Source organism: Labrus mixtus, chromosome 4, assembly GCF_963584025.1.
Source record: "Labrus mixtus chromosome 4, fLabMix1.1, whole genome shotgun sequence".
NCBI lineage: Eukaryota > Metazoa > Chordata > Actinopteri > Labriformes > Labridae > Labrus > Labrus mixtus.
Genome location: NC_083615.1, coordinates 17,138,120 through 17,152,861, shown reverse-complemented (window position 1 = coordinate 17,152,861; position 14,742 = coordinate 17,138,120). Strand labels below are relative to the sequence as shown.

The 14,742-nt window shown below is 43.4% G+C and overlaps 2 protein-coding genes across 2 annotated transcripts; both read left to right on the top strand.

Annotated features, from left to right (window-relative positions):
- Positions 1–3,791: 3,791 nt before the first annotated feature.
- kbtbd13b (kelch repeat and BTB domain containing 13b) lies at positions 3,792–6,141 on the top strand. Its single transcript, XM_061037142.1, has one exon. It carries the CDS (start codon positions 3,958–3,960, stop codon positions 5,395–5,397), a length of 1,440 nt encoding a protein of 479 aa, XP_060893125.1. The 5' UTR covers positions 3,792–3,957; the 3' UTR covers positions 5,398–6,141.
- A 1,480-nt stretch (positions 6,142–7,621) lies between these two features.
- Positions 7,622–14,025, top strand: LOC132972961 (serine/threonine-protein kinase pim-3-like). The gene is made up of 6 exons (XM_061036123.1): positions 7,622–7,925; positions 8,709–8,818; positions 10,026–10,076; positions 11,061–11,424; positions 11,702–11,878; positions 12,002–14,025. Exons 1-6 carry the CDS (start codon positions 7,847–7,849, stop codon positions 12,190–12,192), a joined length of 972 nt encoding a protein of 323 aa, XP_060892106.1. The 5' UTR covers positions 7,622–7,846; the 3' UTR covers positions 12,193–14,025.
- Positions 14,026–14,742: the final 717 nt, after the last annotated feature.

Here is a 14,742-nt window from a genome sequence, read left to right as displayed (position 1 = left end):
CCTCCTCCTCCTCCTGCTCTCGGGATGGGCCGTTACAGGCCGCCAGCTCACCTGTGAGAAACTCGGCTGGAGCTGCAGAGGACCATCAAACAGCGCCAAGCTAACCACTAGCTTAGTTAGCCCGGTGCAATTCTCTGTTATGATTTGAAACTGGGATACTACTTTTGTTTTTGTACAACCACATGATGAAAATATGCGTCATTGAAGGCCTGTCATGCCTCATTTCCCATCATGCTTTGTGCTCAACTGAACCTTTGGGTCTGTACTATGAACTTCAGGGTTAACTTGAGGTTTTCAGGACTATGAAGGTGGTTCACGTCTTACCTGGGTAGATCACCATGGTAACTTCAGCTACACACCTAACCGGCTCCAGAGCAGGTTATGTTTGGGGTAAGCTATTTCATTTCCATTATTTGTTACCTTATTAGGGCATGTGTCCACTAAGGCCGTCTTATGTGCTGGCAGAGCCCATTTTAAATACAAAATGCAGCTCAGCATTTTCAGGGCTCAGCGTCTGGTTGTACTGAAATGAAACAGGATTTCCAGCATGGCGGATGCCGCTGATGAGCCTCCGGAGCCCCCCTGCAGGAACAGGTTTGTGACGTCACTCAGGCTTGGTCCATTGATATTTAGTCTATGGTCCAGAGTGGCGGCCAGGGGTGGCATAGGCCCCAACAACGTTCATCTGGAGTCGTGTTTGTGTCTATATGATGAATGCAAAGAAAATATTCCCTCTCTTTTGGGTCTGCTTTTGGTCTCCACCACCTACTCAGGGTGGTATCTGTTTCTTAAGCTGCTTAATGTCCCTCTTTGTTCACCAGCTAATCACTTCCTGTGCTATTCTGCTGGTTTTCATTAAATCTTTACACGACTGTACAGCAGCCATACAGAAAGATCAAATCCCTTCTCAAACTGCTTAATTTGGCCGGTGGGATTGTTTTGACTAAGGAGGCAGCGGTCTATGTTATGACCCCACAGAGTGGATATGTGGGTCAGCCCCTCCTCCTCGCACTGTAAGTGAATGTAAAGATAGATCAACAGAAAGCAGATTTAAGGACACGATCAGAAGAGCTGCTGTTGTTCTTTGGAGACAAACATCTCTAAAGGGATCTGAACTGACATCCACTCACATGACGATCAGGAGATTAGAGATCACAGCTTGTTTTTTAACTCTTTACATCACTGAGCTATAGTCCTTACACAACATCATGTTTTGGTTAAACTTCCCTTTAAAGCTTAATTATAAAACCAGGACATATTTTCTGCAGCAAGTCAGAGTGAGCTGATGTGAGAACGCAGCAGGATATTATCAGGACAATTCAGCTCGATGTTTTCTGTTCTCCACTCTTTTATTGATATCGCAACTACGCATTGCATTTGTATAAAGGCAAATATTCTCATTATAGAAATGTATCGCTGAGTCTGTTGCCCCATCCTCTATCCCCCTTGTTTTTTTTGACGTCATGTCTTACCTCAGGAGACCCCTGCCCCCCCTCCCGTCTGTCACGGATAGTCTCCAGCTGTGAGGAGCATATGTGAACAGCCAGGTCAGGAGAGTCTCCGGAGCAGTCCTCCTGAAATTATCTAGATATTTTCAGGAGTGCAAATGGGAAAACAGCTCTACATCACTTCAGCCAGCAGTTGAAGACTGGTTGTTATGGTAGCAATGTAATCCTTTGAGGCAAATCAACCTGTTCAAAGGCTTTATATGTGATTTGTCACACTTAAATGTATTAGAAATCAAGTATATCCTCTGAAAATAACTCTGTGAGTAATGACTGTCTACAGTGGGTGTAAAACCCGAGTCCCACTGTCTGTGATGTTTTCAGAGTTTTCCGAATCCTATCTTCAGTTTGTGTAAATCGCCGGGACGGCCGGCTGACTCCTCCCCTCACATATAAAAGTTGTTTAATTGAGGGACTTGAGAAAATAAGAATAACATACTGTACTCACTGCTTAACTGCGTTTCTAGATCACGCTCATTTTGGGTAAATTTACATGCAGTGTGAAGATACGAGCATAATAAAGAGCGCTAGCATTAGCATGCTAACACAACAATGCACTGCGAGTTGTTTTGGTTTCATGCTGGTGCTCAAGGGCGACATCTGCTGGATCAAAAAATCGCATATAAAGCCTTTAAGTAATCACTTTAAGTGCTTGTTTTTGTCACTGATAGTCTCAGATTATTAGTAAAAGTGTCGAACACTATTACAAACATGTCCTGACAGAGATGGACTTTAGACTGTTAGATGAAGATGTATTTTGATACCAGTAACAGAGAGCTCTTCAGCTCGACTTTTTATTTGCAGTAAACCAAAAGAAATCGCTGTTTGGCTGCACCTCTGTCGTACTAAAAGGCTCCGATCTCCTTCAGTGACACACCTCCAACCCTCCTCTTCTGTTCTGCGCTAGTTTAGTAAAAGCGGCAGACAAATTTCTCCTTGACTTGAGCTGCTATCACCTGTGGCCTGCATTGTTGTGTTAGCATGCTAATGTTAGCGCTCTTTAGTTAGCTCGTAGCTTCACATTTGAATAACCTTGATCTAAAAATGCTCTTGTGACATCCAAATAAGCAGTGAGTAGGCTATATGTTATTTTTGTTTTCTTAATTAAAACAGCTATAATATGCAAGGGGAGGAGCCGGCCATCTCGTCCATGTAAACACGGCTCTGACAACAACACAGCCGGTGGGACTCGAGCTTCTCACTCACTATATATTTTTTTTTTTTGTTATTGGTGATAAGGTGAACAAAATGAAACAAGAATATATAGACATGACAACTAAAGCGAGAACAAACAAACAAAGACAAAAAATAAAAATAAAAATAAAAATAGATACAAAATAGCAAAACATAAGCAAAGATACAGAGCGACAATACAGACAAAATACATTTAAATGAGATGAGAGTCAAGCAATGATTTTTATGTTCAGGTAATGTGTTAGAAAGGTGCGAAATGTGTTCCTGGCAGCGTAATGCATTAAAGTGCGGAATTTAGTGGGGAGTAGCGAGAAAACAAACAAAAATATATAGTATATATGCATGTAAACATTAATGGAGAGAAGATAAAATGATATAAATGTAATAATGTGACCATCATAAAAAGAGAGGTGATGGTAATAAATATATATATAATAATAAATATTCACATACACATATACATACACATACATACGTACGTACACATGTACAGCCATAGGTGTACACATACATGCGTATCAAGATCATAGAGATGTCATAAAGAAGAAGAACAGTTCTCACTCATTGTAGACAGTCATGACTCAGATGGATATTTACACAGGATATACCTGATTTCTTCTAAATTATAAATGTTGCACATTCTTCCATTGATGTCTAAAATGAATCAACGCCTTTCATGTTGTTCTCAAGCCGATATATAGGGCACACAAAATTCTTTGGATTTACAGGAGCATGAAAAAACGTTTGTACCTGGTTATTGAGGACCCAAAACAAAACAAATGGGTCTCTACCTTACCTCTTATGCGTGCGCAGTGGTTAGTGCGTGCGCCCCATGTATGGAGGCCATAGCCCTCCAAGCATGCAGCCAGGGCTCGAATCAGACCTGTGACTGCTTACACGCATGACATTCCCCAATCTCTCTCTTCCTGATTTCCGACTCTATCCACTGCCCTATCTCTCCAAAAAAGGCACAAAAAGCCCAAAAATAAATCTCTGAATTGACCATATCTCCATTTCAAGTTTGCAGCAGCAGATATCACCACCCTTCCTGTCACCAACATGAATGTGACACAGGTCATTTGTTCTGTTCTATATTTAGCTGCGTCTATTTTGAAAGCTGTGAAACAACTGAACCCCCCCCCCCGAAGAGTGAAGCGGCTTCGTCCTGAGTCACTCCTCTCCAGCTCCGCTTTGCAACTTTCGGGAAACGTGTCGTGTGATTTTCATGGAGGATATTTGACACGGCCAGAGAAGATTAATGTCAGCAAACAGCAGAGACGCAGAGGAGGGCAGCAGCTGTGACAGTGCTGGAAGATGTCTGCCATGTTGTGCCTCTGGTCTTATCTCGGCCAAACTGACCATTGTGGTGGGAGACACTCACTTCTCCGAGGACAAGATGTTACTTGTTCAGAGTTGTGACTATTTCAGAGCTCTGTATCGCTCAGGGATGAAGGAGTGTCAGCAGGAAGAAATCCACCTCAAGTCTCTGCATGCTCGGGGCTTCTTTCTTGCAATGGCGGTGTTACGAGGTGAGAAGCCCGCCCTGGATGGCGACGATATCGTGGAAGCCATTGAATGTGCTGCTTTCCTGCAAGTGCCGTTGCTCGCCAAGCATCTCATCAACCTCATTGACTCAGAAAACTGCTTGCTGATGTTTCACACTGCGGCAACCTTCGGACTCATGGAGCTTTACCACGCTGCCGCGCTGTTTATCAGAAACATGTACGCCGACCTGGAGGTGGAGGTGAGGAAATCCTTACCGTCTGAGCTGATCTCCTACGTGGAGTCTTTGACCCCGAGTGTTTTCGTGGCGGTTGGGGCCCATGTGACCTGCGCTGGGGATGAAACCGTCCACGCTGCCTCCAGGACGGTCTGCTACCTGGACGAATCTGGCAATAACTGGAAGGTGTTAACAGATCTTCCGGTTCAGGCCAGCACCTCCATGGCGGGAGTGACTATTCTAGACAACAAACTCTACATCGTCGGAGGAGTTCACAGACTTCACAACCAAGTGGTGGATGCATGTTTCTGCTACAATGTTAAAGAAAACATCTGGAGCAGGTTCTCAAGTCCAGCACAGCGTCGATATAACCTGAGCCTTGTAGGTGCGGACGGTCGTCTTTACGCCATTGGAGGAGAATGCGAGCGAACAGTGATGTCATCCGTGGAGACCTACGATGTAAAGACTGGACGGTGGGAGTTTGCGGCACACTTACCTCGACCTGCAGCGGGAGCGGCGTGCACCAAAGCCCTGAGCAGGATATTTGTGTGTCTATGGAAGCCGATGGAGACAACAGAGATCTACGAGTACATCTCCAGAAGAGACGAGTGGCGGCTTGTGACCACGCTGATCAGAAAACAGAGCTACGGTCACTGCATGGTCGGCCACAGAGACAGCCTGTACGTCATGCGAAACGGGCCGTCGGACGACTTCCTGAGATGCCTGATGGACTGTTACAGTCTGAGTTCAGGTCAGTGGTCGACTCTGCCCGGACACTTCGCCAACAGCAAAGGCTCTCTGTTCACAGCGGTGGTGAGAGGCGACTCCGTGTTCACGCTCAACAGGAGCATGACTCTGGAGTACGTCGTCGATGGGAAAACCTGGAAACCCCGACGGCAGATGAAGGGTTTCCCCAGAAGTGGATCTGTGTGGACGTTCATGCTGCAGCTGCCAGACAATCTCATGCTAAAGGAATAATTAAATTTTCTTTTTGATTGTTTTTTTACACTCCCACTTTTCTTTTCTACCCACCTTTATTTTAATAAATACAAATGAAAACGATGGTTTAGCACTGCTTTGGGTCTTTGTAGTTTTGACCATTATGTCTGTCAACACTGACTGTTTGCAATGCTTTGCTTAAAGGTTTGTTTCTCCTGTGAAAGATGACTTCAATCAATCATTATTTGTTTAGCGCCAATTCATGTCAGTGTTATCTCGAGACTCTTTACAAAAAGAGCGGGTAAAAGATCGTACTCATTGTTAAGAAAAATGGGATATGGGAGATGGGATAATATGCAGAAAGGATTTCTCCTTTGCATTCCTCGCGTTCCTGTTGTCCACACTTCCTTGCCACTAAGGTGGAGGTCGGAGCAGGCCGTACATGAAAGAGGACGGTAGTGGTTGTGGGGACGACACAGTCCGAGAGTGACGTCGGGTGGTAGTTGTGTCAGATCACCTCGCTGAAGGATGGGGCAGCTCCGTCTACTCGAGAGTCAAGGGACTCTGGGCTTCTAACACACTGACACAGAAGGGGGACGGGGGGGGGGGGGGGGGGGGGTCCAGAGCAGCAGGCTGTCCTCACCAACCATCCAGAGGAACCTACAAGACATGAGAGCTCAGGAGCTCCCAGGAAAATATGTGGCTAGTAACTAAAATGTTATTACAAATCATGACAAAGTTGCATGTTTCTTTTAAACCTCTGTCTTAAAAAAAAATGCCGTTGTAGCATAATCACTCCGGAAAATGTCTCCAAAATTTCAGGCAGGCTGCCTCTGAAATCTTCCTGAGTCGCTTGTTCACACATGCACCTTACCAAGCGAGAGACAATACTTGTCAGTTGGGCAGGGGAGGGAGGAGGGGGGGGGGGGGGGGGGGGGGGGGGGGGGGGGGGGGGATCTCAGGAGGCGAGTTACCAGGAAGCAACAAAGTTTAACGCATGATGACAACTTTGGCCTTTATATCAACGCTGACATTAACAATTTCGACAAAAGAGCGGAGAAGAACACAGTGATGACCTGAAAACATGACGAAGCAGTTTCCTTTAAGATATCAAGGTTACATGTCCGGGCAATTCAAATGACATTGTGGTACAGAAGGACAGAATACGACAGAGGGGGAATTCAGGAGAAAAACTAAAATCTGTATGGCTTATGATTTATGTGCCCTCTCTTATAGCCTATTATAAGGATGTATTTGTCTCTGTGTGAGTTCCAGTGTTCATCCTCAAGAGGCGCTTCTGTTTCCTGCAGCAGCCTCTGTTTCCTCTGATGATGATGATGATGATGGAGGGGAACGGCAGGCAGAGCCAGGCACCGAAGGGTTGAGCGGGAAGCCAGCAGCAGCCAGCGATGTTAAATCCGACCCAGAATAAGAGGGACGCCTGGGTCAGGCAGGGACACGGCTCAGAGGCCGACGCCCTCCACAACCTCCAGCGTCAGTCTGGGACTGAAGCCAGGAACCAGAGCTTTAACTCAGTGATGGACGGGCGTGTGTGTCTGTGGACGACGTTAATCAGGTTATCAGAGTACAGTAGTATGGTGATTTAAAGGCAGGACTGTATTTATATTAATAATTCCTGATTCCTGATTTCTGCTTGAAATGTAAGACTCTGATTATTCTAACACCCTGTTTCATTTAATAAATGTTATAAATACCTTTTTGCTTTATATAATTACCACCAAATCAAGTGATGATGCTTTCAAGGCACAAAATCGACTGCATTGCCAAAAGGTTATAAAACATGACATTTAGCCTACAACAAAGCATGCTTCATTTTGTTTATCTGGATAGAGGTTATAATTAAAATGGTGAAGATGATGTTGTTGAAAAAGTTGCACCACAACAAACCAATATAATGATTTTAGGAAAATCCATTCACTGATTAAAAACAAATGAATTAACAGCATATGTAACCCCTGATCTAGAATCGCCACTGGCTGACGAGCCGCAGCCCTGTTGCGCTCTCCCTGGATCCTTGCGCTTGTCCTACTACGTTAAAGTAGTCCGTGTTGTTTTCTCTTACGTTTAGGGCTCGTTTCCACATCATCACGTTAAAAAAAAACCACAGACCAATCATTGGCGCACCAAAATTAATCTGGGCGAGTCAGAGTGGGTGTGAGAGGGAATTGTTGAGGCGTTACTTTATGTACAACGTGGGCGGAAGGATCTATCTAATATTTGTAAATATTGGCAGCGGCGGAGGGGGAGGCAGAGTGGCGCGCTTCTGTAGATGCTGCAGGGACGATTTGACTGATCTCCTGTGTGAATTACCGGCGGCCTACCGATGGATTTTTTCCGTGCTTGTGTCTTATTTCACCCGTAAGAACAGCTAACGGACTAGTTTTGCCATTTTGGATTTTATTACGTGTGTAGGCCTATTTTTTTTTCCTGGTGTACTCAAGATCTTTGGGGAGGAATCACGAGCAGCATGCTGCTCTCCAAGCTGGACTCGTTGTCCCACATTTCATCAAGCATGGAGCTACCGGCGAAGCTCCATCTCCAGCAAGGTAAGAAACACGGTGATAACGACAACACGGGGGTGTTTTACCATCTCCTGTGACCTGATTGTGTATCCTTAGTTAACCCCAAGAGGGATGCATTGCCAAAAAAAAAAAAACCCAAGCTGGGTCATGTCAGGACAAACAATCAGGAGGGTCACAAAATACAGCGTAACACCTCTTTTCAAACTAGTGATTAAAACGGGGTAATAATAATAACATGTACTACTGTAGAGGCGGAGACAGCTTACGTTTGATATATTTTACAAAATAATTTAAATAATCGTTTAAATTCACACATTTCAAGTTTTTTTTTACTGCATGACCGTTTAAATAACACGACGTGGGACCACTTTGAAGGCCAGTTTTGGTGTCAAAATGTTTAACTTTCTGTAAATAAAAGCTGCATGTTGGTAGTCTGTGTGTGTTTATTTGGTGTAGTATGTCTTTCTGTAAATAAAAGCTGCATGTTGGTAGTCTGTGTGTGTTTATTTGGTGTGGTCTGTGTCGGTGGAGATGATTTTGCTGTTGTGCATCCTCCATTTTTAAACGGCTCACGCAAGAACAACGGGGGTCATGTGAGGACAGTGGGCTGTGTGAGACCGTGTTTATTCGGTGTGTGACCGTGTTTATTTTTGTTCGTTTTTCGCTGGTAATTAATCATGTTAATCGTGTGTATTCATTCTATAATTAAAGGACACCGTAGCACATCGGTTGAGACGCTGGTTTTTGATTTAATGAGGGGTTAAACATTTTGGCGCACACTGATTTAACTTTTTTTTGTTTTTTCAGCTAAAACGGAGAAGCAGCCCTTTGAGAAGCTGTACCGGCTGGGTCCGGTGCTCGGCAGCGGAGGATTCGGCACCGTGTACTCGGCTATCCGCCTCGCCGACGGGCTGCCGGTAAGAGCGGGGTGGTGATGCTTTGTTTTGGTCCCGGTGTCCCCGCCCGGCGCCACATGGCGGCTCCAAGCCTCAAGTTACACACAGGAAGCTCACACACTTCCTGTCAATACTTCAAAATAAAAGCCGCACTGAATCAATCTTCTTTTTAGTATTGCTACAAGAAGTAGTTTTATTACTTTTAAATAACATGATTACATAAACGATAATAATTCACTATTCAACACCCGTCAGTCTTAGAAGAGATGAGAATTGTAATTTGCATAAACTTTTAGGGCAGTGTATTTGGGCATTGTCCTCTTAATTTAATTGAACTTGTAATTGTTAATTTGATCTATTTTACTTTGTAATTGCTTCATGTGTGGTGCATATGTGCATCCGTATTTATAATTTAGTACAATTAGTGAGAAAATTAAATAACGCTCTCATTCAGTATACATTAAATTCCCTTTTGGATGTGGGCCATGCTTTCAAACAATTTAGATGCAGACTGAAAAGTTTAAGCAAGTTCTCACCTACCCTCAGATTAATTAAGGTCATTAAAGTGGCAGGGAAAAAAAGCCTCTGGATTCATGTGGCAAACACTCAAATTGTGTCAAGCTTGAAGAGCAGCAGAAAGACACAGAAACTGAGCTGTTATGTACGCCTTAAACTGTGTTGATTTGTTGTGCTTAATATCCCAATTCCCATGTTTTGCACATTGCCCTTTTCATCATGAGCCGAACACCTGCTTGTTTTAAATGTGTGCTTTTATTTTGGAAGGCAGTGTCTATGCTCTCTACTTCCTGTCTCATGTGTGTCAGCTGGCGAGCTTGACACACCTCAGTGCTGTCTGGCATGTGGTCTTTGTTTTCACAAAGAACAAAAGTCAATGCCGCTTTGATCTCCTTTTTATTGTGAAGGGAAAAAAAATCCTGTTTTTGACACGTGGGGAGCAAGAAGCGGTTTTAAAATAAATTACATTTTCAATGCGGGCACCAAAACTGTTGTGAAAATTCTCTCAATTTGTCAACTAAGAAAACCCTTCATAGGCCAGGGCAACAAACAAAAGGCTTCTTGTACTGTACTGGACTATCACAGATAATTGAATCCATTACTTCAATGTTCTGTTTGTTTTCTGAAGGAGCATTAAAGTCCCTACCTTTTAATAAAGTATTCATCATGTATTAAATCTGTATGTTCACAGTGTTGTTTTGTTGTCTCACAGGTGGCGGTGAAGCATGTGTGCAGGGAGAGGGTGACTGAGTGGGGCTCTCTGGTGAGATTATTAATGCACTATTTACATCAATCTTGAAATGGATTTTTAACTTGTGTCATGCCATCTCTCTATAATTAAATATTTTATACAGTGGTGTGGTGAAGGGTGTATGGAGTAAACCCACTTATTTTTCAGTCTCCAGAGGGTATACCCATGTCTAAGCCCCCTGTGATTGTTCAGCCTGAGCTACATAAGTTACAACCACAGGATTCAAACACTGCAAATGCATCAGGGATTTCTCTTTTTTGTGGCAATAAAAAGAGGGAATCAGGGATTTTAAAGTAAAATTGCTTATTTGAAAATGTAACTTTGAGTAGCTGATTACTTGAATTGTAAAACTAATGTGTTATATAACTTGTAACAAAAAAAGTAATCTGAGTAGACCGGTGCATTCCTTTGTAACGCATAACCCCCCAATACTATTCAGGAATAAGAAATAGTTCACTCAAAATGCAGTAACTATGTTGGCCAGTTGAAATGATAAAATCTGCTTCTCTTCTGAGGCTAATGTTGATTTCATAACAATCCCAACTCCCTTAAGTCAAGCAGCAGAAGTTGAGTGTAATGTTAAAATACAAGTCTTACATGTCACTGTTTTTAACAGAGACTGTTTATACTCTGCTGGACGGGACGCATTTAGGGGACAGACTTTAAGAGTATTCCACTACACCACTGATTTAACAGCTGTAGAACAAGATGCTCTTCTTAGCTGTGTAATCAGGTCTTTCCCTCCTGGTTAGTTAATTTGTCAGACTTGTAAAATCTGTGTAATGACACACATAAATGTGTTGTTTTGTGTCTGATCAACAGCCCAAAGTTCAGATGTTTTCAGTGAAGAGCAGCAGCACTATCCTCACTTTAGAGACTGGAATCAAATGATTTGGGAGATTTTCCCCAAAAATAGAAAGTTTGATTTAAAAAAACGCTCTTCATTTTATGGAGAGACAATGGAAACATTTGTAATTCCTCTTCTGATATCTTCAGTGTGGCGTGGTGGTCCCTCTTGAGATCGTGCTGTTGAAGAAGGTGGGCGGGGCGTTCGGCGGCGTTGTGCGTCTGTTGGACTGGTGGGAGCGGTCGGACGGCTGGCTGCTGGTGATGGAGCGTCTCGAGCAGGGGCAGGACCTGTTCGATTACATCACAGAGCGCGGCGCCCTGGAAGAGGCGGAGGCGCGCGGCTTCTTCCTGCAGGTGCTGGAGGCCGTGCGTCACTGCTACACCTGCGGCGTCATCCACCGAGACATCAAAGACGAGAACCTGCTGGTGGACCTGAGGACGGGACACATCAAACTCATCGATTTCGGCTCGGGAGCCCTCCTCAAAGAGACCGCCTACACAGAGTTTGATGGTGAGTCTGAGAATCTGACGGGTATGGGGGGAGGAATCAGATACCGATCAAATTGGCCGATATCTTTCTTAGATCTATGAAATATGTAGAAATAGATGTTTACACCGCCTGCTTACATCACTAACAAATAGCATGATGGTGATCTGTCACCACTGACCGTTTACAGACTCGCTGTACATTTGTGCGTCTTTCATGACAGCTGTTGCATCCTGGGAAATGTTTTTGAGCAAAATGTTTACCTTTTTCTAAACTTACGCCCCCACTCTCCTCCCTGCAGGAACGCGGGTTTATAGTCCTCCAGAGTGGATCCGGTTTCGCAGGTACCACGGTCGCTCAGCCACCGTGTGGTCGCTCGGCGTGTTGCTGTATGACATGGTGTGTGGGGACATCCCCTTCGAACAGGACGAGGAGATCCTGAGAGGACGGGTCTGCTTCAGAGAAAAAGTCTCCTCAGGTAAGAACAAAGACGAGGAGTTAGAGGAGAAGAGGAGGGGGCTCTTAAAACAGAGATATAACAGGATCAAATGGAAGATTTCTTTAGTCTCATGGTTTTTCATCCTCTCTGTTTGTGTCTCAGAGTGCCAGCAGCTGATTGGATGGTGTCTCAGCCAGCGGCCGTCTAACAGGCCGACCGTGGAGCAGATCCTCCTCCACCCGTGGGTGACGGGCAGCGCTGGACAGAAGACGGACAACAACAGCATCACGCTCCACTCCATCACAGCTGACTCCTCCTCTACATCATCTTCCTCCTCCTCCTCTGGCCAGTAGAGCGTCTGATTGGTCAAACGGAGGCTTCCAGAGGGCGGGGCATGGACTTTATTGACAGTCCTCCTCTGGTGGTGTTTGCTTGGGAACGCTGGTCGTCTCGAGATGTGATTGGAGCGAGTAGCTCTTATAGAGCCTCATCACCTGTGTTCTGCCTCAGAGTGCCTTAAGATTAAAAACATTGTGCAGGTGAAGCTTTGCCATGGCAACGAACCTCATGTCAGGGCTTGTTCTAGGGTTGTCGAAGTACCAATTTTTTAAAACTCCCGATTCCATTCTGGTAAAACTCAAACGATATAGCTAGCTGTTTTGATACCATGACAACAATAAAACGTGTTAGGCACCCATTGCTGGGCCATTTTTCTGTTTTTTTTATAACTAAGAAATGCAGGTAAACTTCTGCAAACGTTTTAAATTACCACAAAAAAACACATTTTCAACAGATTGGTGCCGAGGCTTTGTGCAATTCAGTCAAATATAACTGAAGATTTTTTTTAGTTTTTTCAAAGTGTCTGTACTTTTTAAAACTATCGATCATTACAATGAAACTCGTTTCCCTATTTAAAAAAAAACATCGATGAGCACCAACGTAAACCTCACAGGGCGTTCATGTTCCACCATTTCTCTTTCAAGTCAACATCTGGCCTCGTCAAGTGGGGACGCCCGCAACTCAGTTCAGACATTACTTTGAGAAAGGTGTGGTTCGCCCCGAGGAGAGAGAGAAACATGGTGCTCTGGGTTTTCAGAATAAAAGAGAGCTATCTTCTCTTTGGCGAATTCAGACCGAACTGTAAGAACTTCTGATAAGAACAGAAAAGCTGCAACTTCTTTTTCAGCTTACTTGAACAACTGCCAAAAAGATCAACCGACGTGTATGTTTAAAAACTGTCCTGTGAGGAACTGACTTCGGCTTCCCAACGCACCCCGACCCTCATGTTGACCCTCACCTGCTGTCGAAGTGGGATACTTGAAAACACACAATCTACACTCTTAAAGACACACACCTCTGTGGAGTCCGCTTCAGGAGGCCACATATGACTCTGCTCGGATACCAAAAGATGTTTACTCTGTGGAGTTTCAAGTTTCTGTCCTGACTCCTTTTTTTTTTTTTTTTTTTTTTTTTTTTTCCTTTTGATGTTTTTGAGAACGGACACGTGTGGGCTCTCCGGACTTACAATTCAGAAAAGGTCTTATTTAAGCAGTAAGTCTGACTGTTATCTCTTCTCACTGGTGCTGCTGTTGACCCGACCCTTCATGGCTGAACTTCCAGCTACGTTCTTGTTCACCGTTTCCTCTTCTCTCCCTTGAAATGTTTAGACGTGGTACCTGAGTTTCAGTTTTGAGACCCCATCAATGCTTCAGATCATTCTTGAGTCCAGTCAGTTTAAAAAAAAAACAAAAAAAAACGGCGGTCCTGTGTGTCTCAATTGTTTCAATGTGTCTCACTACTTTTGTTCTGAAAATCCGAGTCCCTCCAGCTGTCCGTTTGTGGGTGTGAAACGCACATTCAATGCAAAAATGTCTTTCTTTTTGTGTACGTATTTTATATATATACCGGTATGTTTATTTTATATATCTCTGTATTTATTTGAAGAAGAGACATCCCCTCTGTGGTTATTTATTCAACGTGTCTCCTGTCTTAAGTGTTTTTTTTAGTTTCTCATGAGGACGAGGTTTGTTCATGTTCTGGTTTTTCTGACATCAGATTTACAGTTTGTTCTCAGATCATCCGTTTGTATGTTTCATGTTCTGGTGTTGTAAATAATTCTCAGAGAAAAAAAAGTATTTTGTTTTTCATGGAGAAATTTCAAATTAAAACTTTTGTATATAATTTGATTTCCTGTGTGGCCTCTGCTTTTCTTTATTTCTATTTTTTTTAAATATACAAGTTTATTTAATGCATCGACCAAACAGAGCAATGAAATACAATCATGAAAACCTGCATCTTGGATGAAAAGGAGCAGAAGGAAGAACAACCTCGTATGATCTGCTCCACCTTCACAAGACATTTATTAAATGGACTTGAGCTTGAGTCTTCTGACTATTCTGCTCTTTTTAGACTGCAGGTCACACCTACACATTCACACAATTATGGTAGAGGCTTCTGTGTAAAGAGTTGATCAGAAGAAAAAAAGCACTATATAAATCTAATTTATTATTATTATTATTTCATACACATTCATACACTGCTGATGAAGCAGCGGGAGAAACACCTGGGGGGTGCCAGACATTGAGAGGGGAGTCACAAATTAAATATAAAATGCTTTAAAATTAAACATTTAGATTTATGCTGAAATCAAAGTAATACATTAAAAATCCTTAAAATGTATTTTTGCACATGACAGCAATAATTTAGGTGTCTGTTGCTCTCACACGTTGCTTCTGTGTCTGCTTATTAAAGTGTGTTTGTCCATTTAGTCACAGTCTATAAATGATAGTTTTTTCGTGCTTAATCCCTTTGTGTTGCTCTAATGCCAGTGTTTGGATATGCATATTTGTGCAAGCACTGTTATTTTAGTGGTCTAGGGTCCGAAAAGTTTGGGACCCCTGCTC